This window comes from Eutrigla gurnardus (assembly GCF_963514095.1).
Source record: "Eutrigla gurnardus genome assembly, chromosome: 14".
Taxonomy (NCBI): Eukaryota; Metazoa; Chordata; class Actinopteri; order Perciformes; family Triglidae; genus Eutrigla; species Eutrigla gurnardus.
Window position 1 is genome coordinate 9,591,929 of NC_139937.1, and position 17,725 is coordinate 9,609,653.

Consider the following 17,725-nt stretch of genomic DNA (forward strand, 5'->3'; position numbering starts at 1 on the left):
AAAATGGAAAATGTGTTTCTGTCCAGCCAACATTGACGGAGATGATTTTAGTGAGAGGATTTAAATTTAAGGAACACGAGCCTGTTGTGTGTACAGGGTAGCTTTAGAGTGCATATGGTACGGTGGTTTTGTAACAAAAGAAAATACTACCAAAAAAGTGTTTTGATGTTTTATGATGCCATTGTTTTTGTAAAAAACTTCATTAAAATTTCTATGTATTTCAGTCCTACCAAGTTATTTCCCTTCTTCAAAGAAAGAAAAAAAGTCCATTCCAAACATTCATCACCTCTGCATTGATTTTGTTAAAAGAAGACAGCGCTTCGGTCACGGGTACTTTCGACAGGAATGGACTTTTTTCTTTGAAATCAGATCTTGGGGGGATTGATTCCCTGCACCACAAAGCGAGTCGTGTCTGCTGTCTTCTTCTCATCTTATTTTGTGTCAGGTTCTTTACAAATGACCAACTCCCAGCATATTAACATGAAAGGAGTGTTATATGATGTGCAGTTCATTTACAATGAATAGCAGGAGACTGAAAATATCCCTTCACACTGGAATGATTCTGAAACTGATATTTGTGAAATTGTGTGAAAGCTACAACAAAACAGAACACTGACGTGGTGTTTTGATCCAATTTGGTAGTTTCTGTTTCAACCTTCTGTTGACTGAAGTAAACACATGCTTTGATATCAACTCCTGACATGTGCTGCATATGCAAGACAGATTGTCTTTCACTGTGAGAGGGATCGCTTTTATTCTTAAAAAAAAGTCCTTCAACGATGCTGCTTTGAGAAGCCTTTTCCCCCCATTACAATATCCTGCAGACACATTTGACTAATGAGAAGAGAGATGAGAACATACTACAAGAGTTTCTCACGATGAAGCGATCATTTGACGTCGCAGAGGAGTGCCACACCCCGTAGGATCCAGTACTCTGGAGGAAGTGAAGTCTTCAGATCTACAGCTGCGATGTAATTCATGTCGGTCCTGACTGGCTTCTTATAGATTGGACAGGAGTAGAGGCGGGAATCCTTCACACCTGCAACACAGAAAAACAACACTCACTGGCTATGCATTGCTGAAGATGAACATCAAAACCGGCGACTAGAATTTTTTTGATGGAAACTGATGGAGCAGAGCACCAGCTGTGCAAGTCATCTCTTAATTAAGGTCATAATTAAACATTGTTACACCTGGAAGTATTTCACGTCAATTATATATTTAAATCAGTGAGGAGATGCCATTGGGACACCTAGCTGTGTTCAACAACACATTTGTTTTTACTCAGGGGGAGAGCATCTGTTTATTGCCTACACCACCACCACCTTATCGGTTTTGGTTTTTAGGCCGTTGTTAGACTGTCAGAGACCAAATTAGTATTTTGAAGCAAGTCACAATTGAGTGGAGGTGTTTTCAATACGCACATGCTCAGATGCCCTTGCGACCACAAAAACATCCCTCATCAGTCTCCTATCACTGGCAAACACACTCTAACCCAGCAGGCAGCCTTCTTATGGGAAAAGCTGAGAGGGGACACGGTGTAAACAAACCGCATTACGTGTATCATTGGATCATTAACTCATTTCCCAGGCAGCATCACTTGCAGGCGTCCACTGGGGCTCGTCTCTCTGCTGCCTTCCTGAATATAGTCTGCTCTTATCCAGAACAAACACTCTGCTACACACGGCTGGTTATCTGTTCCCTGACAAAATCGCACACTTAGTCTGCTTGACATTTAAATGTTACATCCATCCATTCTGAATGAGTGTGCCGGGTGCAAACGTTGAGGAGGGACCAAGAGAGGAAGACTGAGACTGACCGAGACTAGAAAGATCGATCCTGTCGAGACATAACGGGATTAAAGCGTTTGCTTTGTCAGATTAGAGTCAGACATCATCATCAAAATACACTATTTTTTTTAACTTAAAGGAGTCATCACCAGGAAATCGCAATTTCTCTTGTTAAAACATGCATATCTGTGTTTGACCTCAGTTGAAACTTGCCTGAAAGGCTGGAGTTTGAAAGTGGCGCCGTTTTTTCGCTTCTGCTCTTTTTCCGAACAGGAATAGCACACAAGGGTGTGCATTCCTAAAGCACGAGATTTTGATTCTGCGCCTACGGTGACGTCACCGTGGAGGCTACTTGCATAAGCCCACCCCTCTTTCACCACCCAACCCCCCCCCCCGTCCGCTACCTGACGTCCTGCTGTAAACGTGTCTCTTCAACCGTCTCTGGCTCTTCACTCTCCGGTTCGGGTTCCGACTCTGGTTCGTACATAAATGCCTGAATTCCGTAAGGTTCGTCATTTAGTGTGTGCGCCATGACAGGGGGCTGTTTATGTTTTGGAGTCTGCATGCAGGCAAGCCCCCCCGGCTCTGTCCTTCCTGCGGCGAATCAACGCGCGCCTCATTACATATTATACAATGCACATCCGGACCAGTCAAAACCTCGCGCGTAATCTCGCGTGATAAAATCGCGGTACGAAAAAGGGTCAGAACAAGCTCAATGTTTGATTAAAATTTTTTTTTTTTTCTAATAAGTTTTACGAATTGATCCAAAGCGATCCAAGGGGGGCTGGATACGTATAAAACCAGGTTATGACTCCTTTAAACGTTGCAAAAATATCTCTGTCTAATCTTAGATAATCAACCTCACCATTGTTCTCAGCGTACACCCTGATCACAGGCATCATCTCGAAGAGGACTTTGGGTTTGGAGTCGACGAGTTTGCAGCTGCGGCGGTCCCAGCCGGCTCCCTCCAGGTAGAGGCCGTAGACGTACACTCCCTCCGCGGGGGGCTGCGTGACGTCATCCTTCATCCACTTGGTCACCTCGTTGCACAGCACCATGCGGTCCAGAGCCCAGCCCTTGTTGGCCCGAGTGATCTCCTGCAGCGACAAATCCACAGGTGGTGGTGGTGGTGGTGATGTGAGCAGTACAATACACATGAATGACATTTGGCAACAGGGCTGTAATAGTGTAAAAAAGTGCACTCCATTTATGCAATGGTTTTGCAAGCTGTGCCAACAGAAAGTAATCGAGTTGATGCAATGAGCAGAGAGCACAATCAATACATTAAATGTGAGTACTGAATCCCCTCAGTCACTTTTTCTTCATTTTGGAAAGGAAAAAACCCTTGGAATAAACAAAACTAGAAGGTCGTCAGATAAACCGGACACCAATGTGAAATGATTTCCAATTGCTACAAATTCTTAAATTGCAAAGTAAATCCGATTTGGTGGCTCTGAACACATTCGTCAGTCCTCAGGACTCACGTCTTTAAAGTGACTATACATGATGGCCAGACCTCCAGGTCATCACCAAATTCAGATTAAAATAATAATTAAAAAAAAAACAATAACCGAGGCCAACTGGTCATCTGTTGAAGCTAAACAATAAGACTAGCAGGACTAAAAAGGTAGATAACCTGCTTGGTGGAGGCAGCAACAGACTTACAAAAGACAGTTAAAATTAAATAATTTGTGAAAGAATTGACACACGTGAGATAGATGTACCACAAAGGAATTACACTCGGGGCACGCATGGCTATCAGCGGCCCTGTCTAGGTCTCTGTGGTATAAAAGCAAGGCCTCCCCAATAGAAGTGATACAAAGTATTTAAAGTGAAAATATGTGCATCATGTATATATATATATGTATATATGTGTTGAATTCCCATCATTCCTGAAAATAAGTTCATGTTCCTGAGTTACTTAGATGTCGGTTGTAGGAAGTATAATCAGCTCACCATACTTTTCAACTTTTTGACTGTATAAGAAAATGGGTTATGTTTAAAGGTACAATATGTAAGAAATCTAAAGCAACTGGCCGTAAAATCATCTTAATATGTCATAGAGACTCAGGAATAATGATCATATAACATACTGAACTCAGCAACAACAACAGTACAGCCAAAATATTCACATTTAAAAAAATATTTTGCAGACCGCAAATCATGTTTATGTTTTGAAAACATGTTTTGGCACGTGGCGCCACCCACCGGCGTCTACAAATCATTGCAGTCAGTAGAGTCTCAGCTGCCGAGCAACCACGGGTTGCCAGTTTCGACTGAGCTACAATGGCGGAGGCAACGAAACCCCAAAGAGCTCGTTATAATTCACAAAAACGCCAAGATAAAAACCGAGGCAAAGCGAGGGTCTATATAGGGGATGCATTTGAACGGTGGAGACAGTAGAAAGCTGAGAGGAATTTGAAATCGGATGCAGGATTGGCTACTCTTCTCCTAGACAGGTAAGTTGAGCTTGGCTAACTAAGTTAGCATCATAGCTTGACGGGGATGGACATTTCGAATTCTTTGAACTGTCGAGTAATAACGCTATTCATTTCGATCATAGAAACAAACGTTAGCAGCACAGCTAACGCTAGCAGCATTAGCACTGTTCTGTTACGGGCATCCGGCATCTGGCTGGACGCTAGCAGCATTGACGGAGGATACGCCAACAGCTCTGGCAACCTCGAGTCTGGAGGGGAGGGGATGGAGGGGGAGGCGGATACGACTCGCCGCAGTGTTTTGAATTTGAGTGTCGTACCGTTTTGGCCACATTCTTACATATGGCGCCTTTAACTTTATATCCTGTATAAAAAGTTGCTGTTCACTGCAGTTTACAATGAATAACTGATAAAGGAAAAGGAAAGTATACCGGTACATATATTACAACGACTTGCCCTCAAATGCATATCATCCATTTTCACTTTTTAATGTTCAACAGAAATCTAGTCAAATATATAGATACATTTCTAGAAGTTCTAACATATGTAGGATCAAACATTCAGATTATGTCCCTAGTATTCAAACCAAGGGTTGTGTGTGCGTGCGTGTCCGTGCCCGTTTCTCCCTCGGCGTGCCATCTGGTCTGAGCATGATGGGTAAGTAGGAAGCCTGTAGCGGTGTGTACCTGTCTCATTGCTGTCAAGAAGCCCTGCGGGTTGAAGAAGCCCGTCATCCAGAAGCAGTTGGGCCGCCCTTCAGAGATCCAAGCCTGGAACTGCCGGTTCCGCTCAAGAAACTCTGTGAACCAGAACCCCAGAGTGCTGGAGGCCCACGATGCCTGAAAAACAAGCAACGCCAGCAAAGCATTACAACCAAACACAGAGCTGTCATCCCGACGGATCAGAGGAGAAGACAACAGGAAGATGTGAAGAATGGATTGAGAATCATCATTAAAAAAAATAAAGAAGAATTCAGCAACAAAATAGAGCCGAGCGGAGGCAAATGGGCCAAAAGGAGATAGCACTGCAGGCAGAACAATTCTGAAGCTCAGCAAGGAAGCCGTTCAAATCTAAATGATTCTAATGATGAATGTGATTTTAGTGAGAGCACGGCTTGAATGCCAACAGAATGATTACAATATTAGATCTGAGAAAAGTCATGCCAAGTCATACTTCCTTGTTGTTTTCCCTCATCTCAATATAAATATCACCGCAATTCCATCTACTTTGTTTGTTGCAAGAGTCATTTTCATTTGTCGCCGTAATGGATTTGTGTGCTGTGGATAACATTTTAAAATAAAGTATGTAATTCAAAGGTGAGGAGCATCAGTGAGGACTACAGAGAAATTAGACATTGATGATGAGCATATCTGATGCAATCGAAAACAAAACCTTGACTTACTTGTGGACAATAATAATATTAGAGAAACTACACTGGCATATAAATACAAAGACCTTAGATATTGATTTGTGCCTCCAGGCTCCCTAAAGTGGCTTCTTCTTTTTATTTAAAACCAAAGGGCATTAATAGCTTAGAATTAAAAGATGATTGTTCCCATTAAGAGGGTTATTTTTGCCATTTGCCTCAACCAACCTTCTTCCAGCGGGCAGGAATGCGTGCGTCGTACATACAATCCAGGGCATCCCGCAGATTCTCGCTCATGATGATGGTTCCATCGATTGCCAACTTGAGGTCCGTCAGGGTGTTTCGGACCAGGACGATGACCCTCTGCATCCTGTCGATCTCCTGTCGCAGGAAGATGTTCATGGGCTGGAAAGGACCCATCTTCTGGAGGCGCTCTCTCACCTGGTTAGGTTGAAATCAAACACGGAGATGAAACTGAAGCTTCTGAAGGATTAATGATGCATGGATTGAAGACGTATGAGCGCACACACACAGGCTTGGTACCTCGATACAAAAAGACATGTTCACGAGCTGGAAATGTACCTGGAATCACTACAATTCTGTTTACCTCCACTCTACTTCTTTAAAAGAAGAAAGGTCGTTTGATCCATTTGCGACTTTGAAAGTGTTTGAAGTGTTTAGTGTTGAAAGCTTTTCACTTTTTTATCTGGATAATTCATACAAACTGCTTCAGGTACAAACTGAGCACAGGATGTGAGGTTTCTATAGTCACTATTTGTAAGGAACAGAAGGGAACAGGAGGGAAGGGTTCTATATGTATGATTTGTTGTTTCTTTGACCATTTTTTTGTATTACCCTCCATTCGATTGGGCATTATAATCCTTACAATTTCCCTAATTTTATTTCTTTTTTTTTGGGGGGGGGGGACTATTTTTTTACTGCTGTAATATACTGTATACACAGGCAGATGGAAGTGAAAGTTATGCCAAGTTTTCCAGGACTAGCTTTGCACTTCGCCTCAGAAAAGTCACATTCTCATCACTTTTTTTTCTTCCTTTGACCCTTTTATTTCCTTTCTTCAGAGAGGACAGCGTAAGAGTGAAAGGGGGGGGCGACACGCAGAAAGGGCCGCTGGTCTGATTCGAACCTGGGGCCGCTGCAGTGAGGACTTAGCCTCCGTACATGGGGCGCCAACCCTACAGACTGAGCTATCCTGCACCCCCACCTCACTTTCTCTCAAGTGACACTTAAACAGGCCAATTTTGTTCTTCTTTATCCATCGCTGTCTCTCACACACACACACACACACTCTGGCTTACTTCAAAAGGTACGTAGTCAGGAGGCAGTTTCTCCAGCATGTCGTCAGCCAGCCTGGACACCACGGCCTCTCTGGTCTCCCCTCCGCCTGATGAGCTGTCTTTAGGCTGAATATTGAGGATGGTGTCCAGGACATCCTTAGCCAGCTTACTCTGGTAGGTTATGTCCGCGTTCGGGTGGAGACCGAACACCTCTGGAGTGTCGTAGGCTGGCAGAGACTGTAAAAGAGAAACAGCAACCGTTATTGAACCGGAGGTCCCTTCGGCTGCATCTGTCACCATATTTTTAGAAAGACATAGCCGAGATGGGATCCGTGTACTCTCTGTGAGAGGACCCTAGTGCCTCCATAGAGCAGCTTAGCACCTCACACTGAGCTGACAGAAACAGAATGAAAGAGCTCCTGGGTGAAACAGTCCCGACTGTAGAATAGATGTTTACAGTATGTGCTGCCTTTTTTAGGGTTGTTTACCTCAGTTTTACCTCGGTTTCAAATACGTATTTCCCTTGGACTACACTGCTGTTCAGATCCTTGCTAAGCCACTGTTGGCCGGGGTAACGAGCGGACAGCCAAGTGTCTCCTCTGATGTCACCAGCTGCTTCTTTTCACCCTCCAGTGGAGCGCTTCACCTTGACAGTGTAACGCATAGGGAATTCATGATATTCCTCCCCGTCCAAGTGACCCCGAATAGTCAACTATTCGAGATTTGATCTTGGGAGCGTGATTCAATCCAATCTCACACTTGAACTGTCACACTGGTGGAGAAATATTATGTGAAAGGTTGTGAAAAAGACAAGCATTCCAGTTGCGCAGTACTGGGGTGTAGAATGTCTGAATTCACAGAGAATTGCTTGGTTTCTCCCAATAAATCAGGTGTAGCCCTGTGACCCTTATTTTCATTCATATAATGCAGACATTAAAATGTTTATGTTGTTAATAACAGTTCAAGAAATGTAAATATGTTTAAAATGTGTTAGTTATATGTTAAACATTCATTCTATATACAGTTTTCTACAATCTACAATCATTCTTGGTTGGTTGTCTCCACAAATACCCAAAGACCACGTTTGTTTGTGGGGCAGTGAAGCATCTTTTATTCTCTCATCTCTGTTGGTATGTTTGTAGTCCTGAACCAATCCTGTCCTCACCTTGTTCAGGAAGGAGGTGCTTAGCGTCACCTCCGTGCCGCTGCAAGGTTAGCGACAGCGAGAAGCGGCCTTCTTGGCATCCAAGCAGGATAGCTGTAACGCTAAGAGTAAAATAACACTCCTAACTTCCAAGACTGACGAAGAGTCGTTCTGTGGGTGATGTGTATGTAAATACATGTGTTTTAATGTATTTGGTGCTGTTGTTTGATTGGAAGGTGTAAAAGATGAGCTCAATTGCTAGACTTAGACATAGACTTTCATACTGTTCATTCTGCATTGCAGCTAGCTAATGCGCATTTATTAAATACTGTGGGCTTTTCGCTGTGAATTAGCCTGTAGCCTAATTACTAAGATTAATTATGTGATTCAGGACTGGACATTTGCCGTTAGATGGAGAGAGTGAGGACCGGGAGAGCCCTGGACCGTTGGAGAGAGACTGTAGCTGCTGTATTTGAACACGTTTCGCCGCCGCGTGTGCCGCTGCAACTGCAACTTGCCATTGCCCTTCCCCCATTCCCCAATCTTCATCTCTCACTGTGGTGGATTTGTGAGTACACTTCTAACTGTGCACGTGCTTTTTGTTTATGTTGGCTAAACCCAGTGAACTGGGGCCTCATTTATAAAACTGTGCGTAAGTGTACGTACGCCAAAAAGCTAAAGTTTGCGTGTGCCAAAAAAAAAAATCTGATTTATAAAACTGTGCGCACGCAAGCTGTACGCAATGTTTCCTTTATAAATCACAGGATCACCTACAAGTGTGTGTACCTGAATCCCGCCCTGTACACGCCCACTTTTTACCATATTAATGAGCCAGCATGCAATCGTTTCCGTGTGGTGAATCACGGCGACAGGCCAGGAAAAAAGCGAAGAAACGTAACTTTTCAGAAACGGAGAAGAGACACTTGTTGGGGAGGTGGAGGCCCGGAAAATAATAACGAATAAAAAGAAGCAGTGCGAGTGGCAACACATTGCTGCTGCTGTCCACGGCGTGAGTGGGACGGAGCGGACGGTGGCGGAATTTACGAAAAAGTGGTCTGATCTGAAGGTAAATTACATCTTTCTGCTCCTTTACCAACATGTATTCAATCGCTTGAGTATTTCAGGAAGTTTGATTTTGGTACGCACACTTTCCCGTCAAGTTTGTTTTTTATAGATCACAACCTTTGCGTGAAGAATGGCGTACGCACCTTTCCAGCCCCGTTTTGTGCGTACGCAAGCTTTATAAATGAGGCCCCTGGCCTTTTGTTTCTGGCCACAACGCTCACAAGCATTGACCGGGCCCGCAACATTTTCTTTTATTTACATTTAATAGCCCGGTGTGAATGTGTGTGTGAGTGAGGGCTGTGGACATTTCAGTAATTCTGATTTTACCTGTTTTCTGTGTATTCATCACGGGTCAATTGTCAACCTACCAGAGCATATTGTGAAAGAGTTTTGAACACTGTTATTATTGCATATTTAAAGGTCAACAGTGAACCAGTTAACTAATTTCCAAAGATTTTTGTAATAAATAAGGCTGGTTGTTTCAACTCAATCCTGTGTTGTAATTGCAAAGGTGATACTTTCTATATATCAAGTGATATAACAGGTTAACGTGAACTTGTATGTTCAAGGGAAGTACCAAATTTTGTGTTTACTTCTAACCAGTTATTGGAGGCACCGCCAAGTTATTTTATATCACTAACCCAGTTATCACAGGTACAAAGCGCCATTTTAAGACGAAATCAGGCCCTGTCCCATTGTACTACAACACCCTTATTGTTTAGCAATTAATTTTTACTAGCTACATGGGACTGGGGTTACACATTATATAACCTACTTTGGTATAAATATTAGCCTGCTTTGAATAAAGTTAATAAGAACTTTACTCGTGTGCTTTCAAAGTTCTATTTACAACCCCAAAAAGCAAACAGGCTAAGAAATCTGACATGCACAAAACAAAACTCTGTCTAATATTCTTACATTCCAAAAGCTAAGCCAACTATGTGGCTGGATGAGATGTTTGTGATTTACAGGTACTAATACAAGACATCAATATTTTGTTGTGCTGCAACAATTACCTTTGTTGCATCTATTCCTGCCCCTTTTTCTGTCATCATTCCACCATAACTATCTAATAAAAAGGCAGAAAAGGCAGCAAACTACTTGACATGAAGGTAGCGTTTTTCTCGACTGAGGAATAAGTTCACCTGGAGAGTTTGTAGCTGGCAATAGATGTTTTCTAGCTGGTCTTTTAGGATAAATACTTTGACAATGTGAAGGTATGGTTGATTTCTTCTCAAGGGTGGCTTAAAGAAAACCAGGAAAGCAAGGGGTGTCCGCCAAGGGTGCCCCCTCAGCCCACTCCTCTTTGCCTTAGCATTAGAACCATTAGCTGAAACTATCCGACTCCATACCGAGGTAAAGGGAATAACAATAGGACATGACGAACATAAAATTGCCTTATATGCAGACGATATCCTTTTATTTTTATCCTCTCCTCAGCTCTCAACTTCCACAATTATAGATATCTTTAATAGGTTTAGTATTATATCTGGTTATAAAATAAATTTTAATAAATCTGAAGCTATGCCACTGGGAACACTAGATATTACAGATGTTCAGGATAACTTTCCTTTCAGGTGGTCAAGGTCTGGCTTTACCTATCTAGGGATAAGGGTGTCCTCGGACCTGAAAGATCTGCAGAAACTGAACTTAACACCTATATGTACCTCAGTCAAAAGAGACCTGGAGCGATGGCAGAACTTACCTTTATCACTGTTCGGTCGAATCAGTCTCATTAAGATGAATGTGCTCCCTCGACTCCTATACCCTTTACAAATGCTCCCATTATATCTGTCCAAAAAACTTAACTTAGATTTGGAGAAGGCGTTTTCCAAATTCATCTGGCAAGGCAAGAAACCTAGGCAGAGGCTTAAGATATTACAATTACCTACAGACACAGGTGGTCTCTCTATGCCTAATATGTTGTTTTATAACTGGGCCTGCCATGCACGCCACTTCTGGCAGTGGTTACATTCATATATTAAGAGAGAGACCTGTATTGATTCTTGGGCCTGCCACCCTCACTCCCTGTGGAGTTTAATCACCTGTGTAACAAATAAGATACATCCGGAAATAAAATGTAATCCTATTATCTACAACAGTATCAGGATATGGCGTGATATATCCAAATACCTGGGAAGAAGAAGTGCAAAATCCTTATTGTCTCCCATAACCGACAATCCTGACTTTCCTGCAGGTGTTAACTCACCTACATTCCTTTTTTGGAGGGACAAGGAAATTCATGTAATTGGCGATCTATGGAAAGATAATGCTTTTCTATCTTTCCAACAGTTACAAGAAACATTCAATATCCCCAAACAGCACTTTTTTGGGTATCTACAGATTAGACATTTTATATCCTCACAGAACGCTTCTTTCCCTACCAGCACCTCTTATAGCGATGTCGAGAGATTTCTTCTAGAGCGCAAAAATAGAAAACATTTTATAGCATCATTTTGTTCGCTTCTGGGTTCCTCTGTCACTTACTATTTACCAGACATCTCTCACAAATGGGAAAAAGACTTGAATAACGAATATCTAGAGGATGACTGGCTGTCAGCTATACGCCTGATCAAGTCTACATCTACCTGTAACCGGTTGAGAGAAACTCAGTACAAGATACTTCACAGGCTGCATATTACTCCTATTATTTTAAACAAAATTGGCCACTCCATTTCTCCTCTATGTACCAAGTGCTACTTGGAAAGGGGAACATATTTTCATTATTTTTGGGAATGCAAACTGATCTCCAGATTCTGGTCACTTATCTCAAAGGTACTCAGTGGTATATTTAAGATAAAAATTAAAAAAGACCCAGGCGTTTTCCTTCTAGGCCTGCCCTCTAGGGACTTATATCTCACTGCATCACGTTATAAGCTTCTTGAGAAACTCCTTCTTGCTGCCCGAAAATGTATACTGCAAAACTGGATCAAGCCTCTTCCACCTACTGTCACCTTTTGGTACAGAGAGGTCTTTAATACTCTCCCTCATGAAAGGTTGGAGGCTGTTGTGAAGGGTAAAGAGGAGTTATTTTTAAAAGTCTGGACGCCCTTTCTGGATTATATACCTGCGGATCTGAAGAATCTGCTAATGATGGGCAGACAGTTTTCTGAGTGGAATAGGACTTCCCCTGTACGGGGACCATAGGCTGCTGTTGATTGTTTACTCGTGGTTAAATACTGACTGGAATCAAACCAGAACTGAACTGTAATTATTTTTATTTTTATTTAATTTAATTTACATATTATTTATTTACTTTTCATTATTTATTTATTTCTTAAATTCTGATCATTTAATTATATATCATTCATTTTATGTAGTTATTTTAATTCTATTTGTATCTATTCCATTATTATTTTTATTATTGTTATTTTCCAACTTTTTGTCAGTAATATCACAGCCCTGGTGGATGTAACTATTTTTTTTTTTTTTTTTTTCTCTCTCTCTCTCTCTCTCTTCTTGTCTAACTTTGTATTACATGTGCTGTCTGATGGGTTGGGTCGGGGGGGGGGGGGGGGGGGGGGGGTTGTTTTTGTGTTTTGTATTGTTTGTTTGGAAAAACAATAAAATGTGTTTAAAAAAAAAAAAAAAAAAGAAAACCAGGAAAAAATCAACCCTGAATTCAAAGCAAACTGCTGAGTAAATAAGGGTTATAAAGGCTGTCATTGATGACACTTTAATTATAGTAAAATCTGTGTGTTTGGATTCAAATCAGGGTGAAAGTGTTATAAGGATACTTTAAAAGTGACTCAAGCAGTGAGCTGATATCAAATCAAAGGCATCGAGCACAAACCGTTATTTTCATTAGTTCAAAGACATCTTGCAGTTACTGTCCCTCTCAGCGATGACATGAAGGGGGACCATGTGATGCTGCAGTGAGACTAACGAGGTTCCTTTTGAAATGAAACCAACCGTCTTTGTAATGGCTGCACAAAGCTTTATTATGATGTGAGCAAAGCCACTCAGAACCAGAGATGGATCCAATATTTTGTAAGGCTTATTTTATTTAAGGAAAGCTCTGTTCGCCTACAGCACATCAAGAATGGTGTAATGGCGTGAAACTGCAATTAGGACACAGAAAAAGAGTTTTATCTCTTTCTTTTTTTCCCTTTTTTTAGGGCGGGGGGTGAAAAAGAATTTAATCTCTACATGTTAGCTCTTTTCGTGAATGCTAACCCTGTTTTGTTTATACGTTTTCAGATTTTCTTATTTCTTTGTTGATCTAGAACAGCATAGAGTATTTATTGGGGAATGAGGACCGTTGTGATGTCGTCATCACAATGTCCATCCCTCAAATATCCATCAGTGTGATAGATATCAATCAAATACAGTCAAACATCAGGAGAGGGCCTGACTGAGACACAGAGACAAATGTGATGTGATGAAGAAGATCACTGGGAGCTGGACAGAAATGTGGTCATTTAATTTATTTCCTCTGAGGGAATTTTGGCTTCATTCCTGTCTGTCTGCATTCAATGTGAATGTAGTATAGTTACACACAAAGGGACACTTTGTGTTCTGTTGTGTATTTTGTCCATGTGAAAGTATGTATAAAGTGTGAACATGTGTGCGTATCCTACGTGTGTTTGAATGTTGTGCCTGTGTGTGTGTGTGTGTGTTCTCCAAGGCCGTGTTTGTCATTCTCTATTTGAGAGGCGGTGCAGAGGAATAAGCTTGTTGAGCCTGTCAGCCCTGAGCATCCATCATAATGAAACTAGCTCAGCAACTGCCCCCAGGTGTGTGTGTGTGTGTGTGTGTGTGTGTGTGTGTGTGTGTGTGTGTGTGTGTGTGTGTGTGTGTGTGTGTGTGTGTGTGTGTGTGTGTGTGTGTGTGTGTGTGTGTGTGTGTGTGTGTGTGTGTGTGTGTGTGTGTGTGTGTGTGTGTGTGTGTGTGTGTGTGTGTGTGTCAGGGGGGAACCAAGCTCTAAATTTTAGGGGGCAAACATCTGACAGATCACATGTCCTGTTTATTTTATCTATTGTTTTTTTGGTTTTGCATTGTTTGTTCTTTTATTAATCTTGCCCTTTCTATATTAATGTATAGGCCATCAATTTGCTACAACCTGGCATAGTGCATCTTTTCTTGTTGTACAAGATTAATGTCTTATTGTGCATTCTCCTTGTCTTGAAATAAAATAAATTACAAATTGCGCGCACACACACACACACACACACACACACACACACACACCAGTTTAGCACACAAGCACATTAATAAAGCATACATCATCTGTAATGAAATGAGCATGTTTGCATTTTATCTTAAAATCAGACATGGCAGCCTGTATCTGGATGTCACAAGAGCGCAGTGTGTCAGGCATGCCTGGAGATCGGTTTGAATCTATTATTCGTAGAAGCCAGATACAAGTGTTTGCAGTAAATCATCATCTGCCAGTGTGACTCACCTGAATGTATGTCAGATACTGGTCGACACTGGAGCATTTGGGGATGCTGTAGCCTTTGTAGAAGTTGAAGGCGGGTCCAAACATCTCTTCACTGAACCACACCTTGGCGAAGGTGTTGAGGAGGCGCTTGTCGTAGTCGTCAGTCACGCGGCCACCATATTGAATCTCTCCAATCATGTATCGCACTGTGGTCCACGACACACCCTGAGGAGATGATGGCACAGTTGATGAAAAGGCAAAAGGTGTTGAATCTGCAATTAGATTTGTGGTGGAAGAGAGTGGAGATGCTGTAGACGAGGTTGACTGTACTCTCGTGTTGGGCACGTCTTTAATCTCTCTCTGTGAGATTATTATTACTGTTGGCATGTTGATGAACGTTGGGTGTGACATTTTCTGCTAAATTCTATAACAAAATCAGTTGACAATGTTGAGGAGTTCACTTATTGTACAACAGAAATTGAAGACAAGGGCACGATTATTTAGTTACCTTGAGCTTTAGAAACGTGACCAGAGAGACATTTTCAGTTTTGAAACAAAGTTTAGTTTCTTTACAAGCTTCTCATACATAAAGCATTCTTATGATAACTCTTGTAAAACTGATATGATACACTAGAGCAAGGCCGCCCAATTTGGGGCCCGCGGGCCAAATGTGGCTTCCTTTGTTTTGGCCCGTCATTAGTTTGAACCAGCTTGAATGTTAACAGCAAGAAGAGCAGATTTATCTTCGTTCGTAAGGCTGTCTTTCATGGCCAGCTGCAGTTCCCTATCTGACCACAGAAATTGGGGGCGCTGTGTTCAGAGCTCTTCCCTTGCTGGACTTCTACAGACGTGTTCCAGCAGACCGGTATGCAAAGATCTGCAAACATGCACAGGTAATGCTGTCCCTCTTTGGCAGCACCTACATCTGTGAGCAGACTTTCAGCCTGATGAACTTGAACAAGTGCAAGGTGCGAAACTCTCTATCTGACTCTCACCTCCAGGACATTCTCACTCTGTCAGTAAGTCAGTTGGAGCCCAATCTTCAAAGACTTTTGAAAAACAAAGACCATCTTCATGTCTCCCACTGATAGTTCGAGTGATAACTGAGTACAAGTCATTGCAATGTAATACAGGTTCTGTAGTATGGGGCAATTTTTGATAAGTTCCAGGTTGTTTATTTGATGTACATTTTTACACATTAAGAACAACATACATACAAATAAGACTAAAACTGTTTTGCATGTTTTAATTATCTCTGTAAATCAATAAATTACTGATAAGCAGATTAAAGGGTCGTATTTTCATTCATTCAGATGTTTATTTTAGATTTAGAATGTTAATTTTCTATAAATTACAATAAATGTTATTTTAGGGCAATTTCACATAAGATAAACATTTTTGGCCCACGGCCCTCCACCCAGATTTATTTTTGGCCCATCATAGGAAAGAAATTTATTCTGCTCAACAAGAAACTGGAGATTTAGAGAAAAGCTGAGTGATCAAGAGACAACAACTACAATGTGCTGCATACTTATCTCACACACTCAAATCCTTTTAAACCATCATCACCCTGAAATATTATATTCAAACCAACTTCTACTGAATGGTACTGCTTGAAGCCGTTAAAGATACCTAGTTGTGGGCCTTCTTGGCTCAGTACTTAAGAAGCGTCTCCTCCTACCTTTTTAATGTCCATGTCATCGAGGTGGTTCTGAATAAACTGGACCGTGGCATTGAGGTCGGCCTGGTTAAACTCGTAGGGGATGTTCCATCCCAGAGGCCCATACTTTCTCCGCTCCTGCACCGTGCTGTGGAGAAATGCCACTCCATACAGCATCGGCTTCCACTGCACCATGTTACTGACATCCAGCAGGTCCTGGTTTATACCTGGTGAGGAAAAACAAGGGGGAACACATGAGCAGCACTCTTCAACAGCAGAGCGTAAGCTGCAGAAAATCATTGTGGTTCTATCACTCATCATCAGCCAACATTTAGATCTGCAATCCAAAGCCTTCCAGCGACATAAAGTATGTTACTTCTACTTTGGCAGACTCCGACATATACCAGTGTTGATTCAACTAACAAGGAATGCATTTAAAAAAATGTTTACGTTGCTTTTAATCTTAAGGGAAAAATTCAATGACTCCAGATATGACACATACACACATACACTACTGTATGCACATAGCAGCATATTGCAGGTTGGCAAATCTCTTGGGAGATCTCTGACACGCGACGTCTCAAAGAGCTTTCCTTAGCTCTAATCACGTTTGGGAAATCTTGCCACGCTCAGAAGGATAACGGTGAAGTGATTTTAAACTTCCCCACGTTTAATCTACAGAATAATTAATAGAAAATATCAGCAGCAATTATTATGTAAATCCACATATTGGATTTTTATGTTCAATTACTGAAAAAAAAAAATATATATATATATATAATGAATATATATGTTTTCTCGGAAATGCAGGGGGCTCAGCCTTACATCATTTGGGAACTGCAAGTTGTAATGGTGGAATAATACAAATTTGCAAAATTGCCGCTGCTTTGAAGGAACATAGGAAAAGTCAGCACTCCATTAAAATGTAGTTTAATATTCTGAATGAAATGCCCACAGCAAGTGGGATTTCTCCTAATCTGATTAAGAAATGCATTTTGTAACTCATTCAGACTCTAAAGACATGCCTGAACCAAAACTCTCATTCCTTTTTTATTTGAGCCAGGAAAGACAGCTGGTTTATACATATTAAATATTTGTCCCTTTCCCCCTCCATGTGTTTCATCTCATTCAAAAATTCACGACTCTTTCAGGCTTTTGATGCTCAGGTGTAAAACGCACTGAATTAAGTATTGGCTGCTGTCTGTTCTCTGACTGTTGGCTGACTTTCCTTTAGGATAGATACATAAATACATACACAATCATTTAGTTATTGATTACCGGTATGTGACTTATAGAAGGTCTCTGTCTGTGTGTGTCTATCCACAAATGAGTTGTTTACACATGCACACATGAAGAAGAAAATTATTGTGCGGCCTCTAACTAGAATAATTTACTAACAAGAAATAGTTTGGTATGTTTAAGAATGCTTTGAACTCCTATTTTGAGAATAGCTGTACATGTTTGAGTTTTTTTTTATTGTTTTTTTATTGTTGCTATGATTGTTTGTATTGTATCTCAAGGGGCTTATTCTAAATAACCAATGCATCCTTCTTCCATCTCCCTCACACACACACACACACA

General features: G+C 41.4%; 1 protein-coding gene across 1 annotated transcript in view; it reads right to left on the reverse strand.

The window, feature by feature from the left end:
• Nucleotides 1-108: 108 nt before the first annotated feature.
• The window catches only part of dnah5 (dynein, axonemal, heavy chain 5), a 78,174-nt gene continuing 60,557 nt past the window's right edge, over nucleotides 109-17,725 (reverse strand). The window contains exons 81-87 of the mRNA XM_084027936.1: nucleotides 16,166-16,371; nucleotides 14,506-14,709; nucleotides 6,914-7,129; nucleotides 5,823-6,035; nucleotides 4,915-5,067; nucleotides 2,656-2,887; nucleotides 109-1,039 (exon numbers count right to left, since the gene is read on the reverse strand). Of these exons, the coding sequence (XP_083884062.1) occupies nucleotides 888-1,039; nucleotides 2,656-2,887; nucleotides 4,915-5,067; nucleotides 5,823-6,035; nucleotides 6,914-7,129; nucleotides 14,506-14,709; nucleotides 16,166-16,371 (1,376 nt within the window). The 3' untranslated portion in view covers nucleotides 109-887. The remainder of the gene's footprint in view (nucleotides 1,040-2,655; nucleotides 2,888-4,914; nucleotides 5,068-5,822; nucleotides 6,036-6,913; nucleotides 7,130-14,505; nucleotides 14,710-16,165; nucleotides 16,372-17,725) is intronic.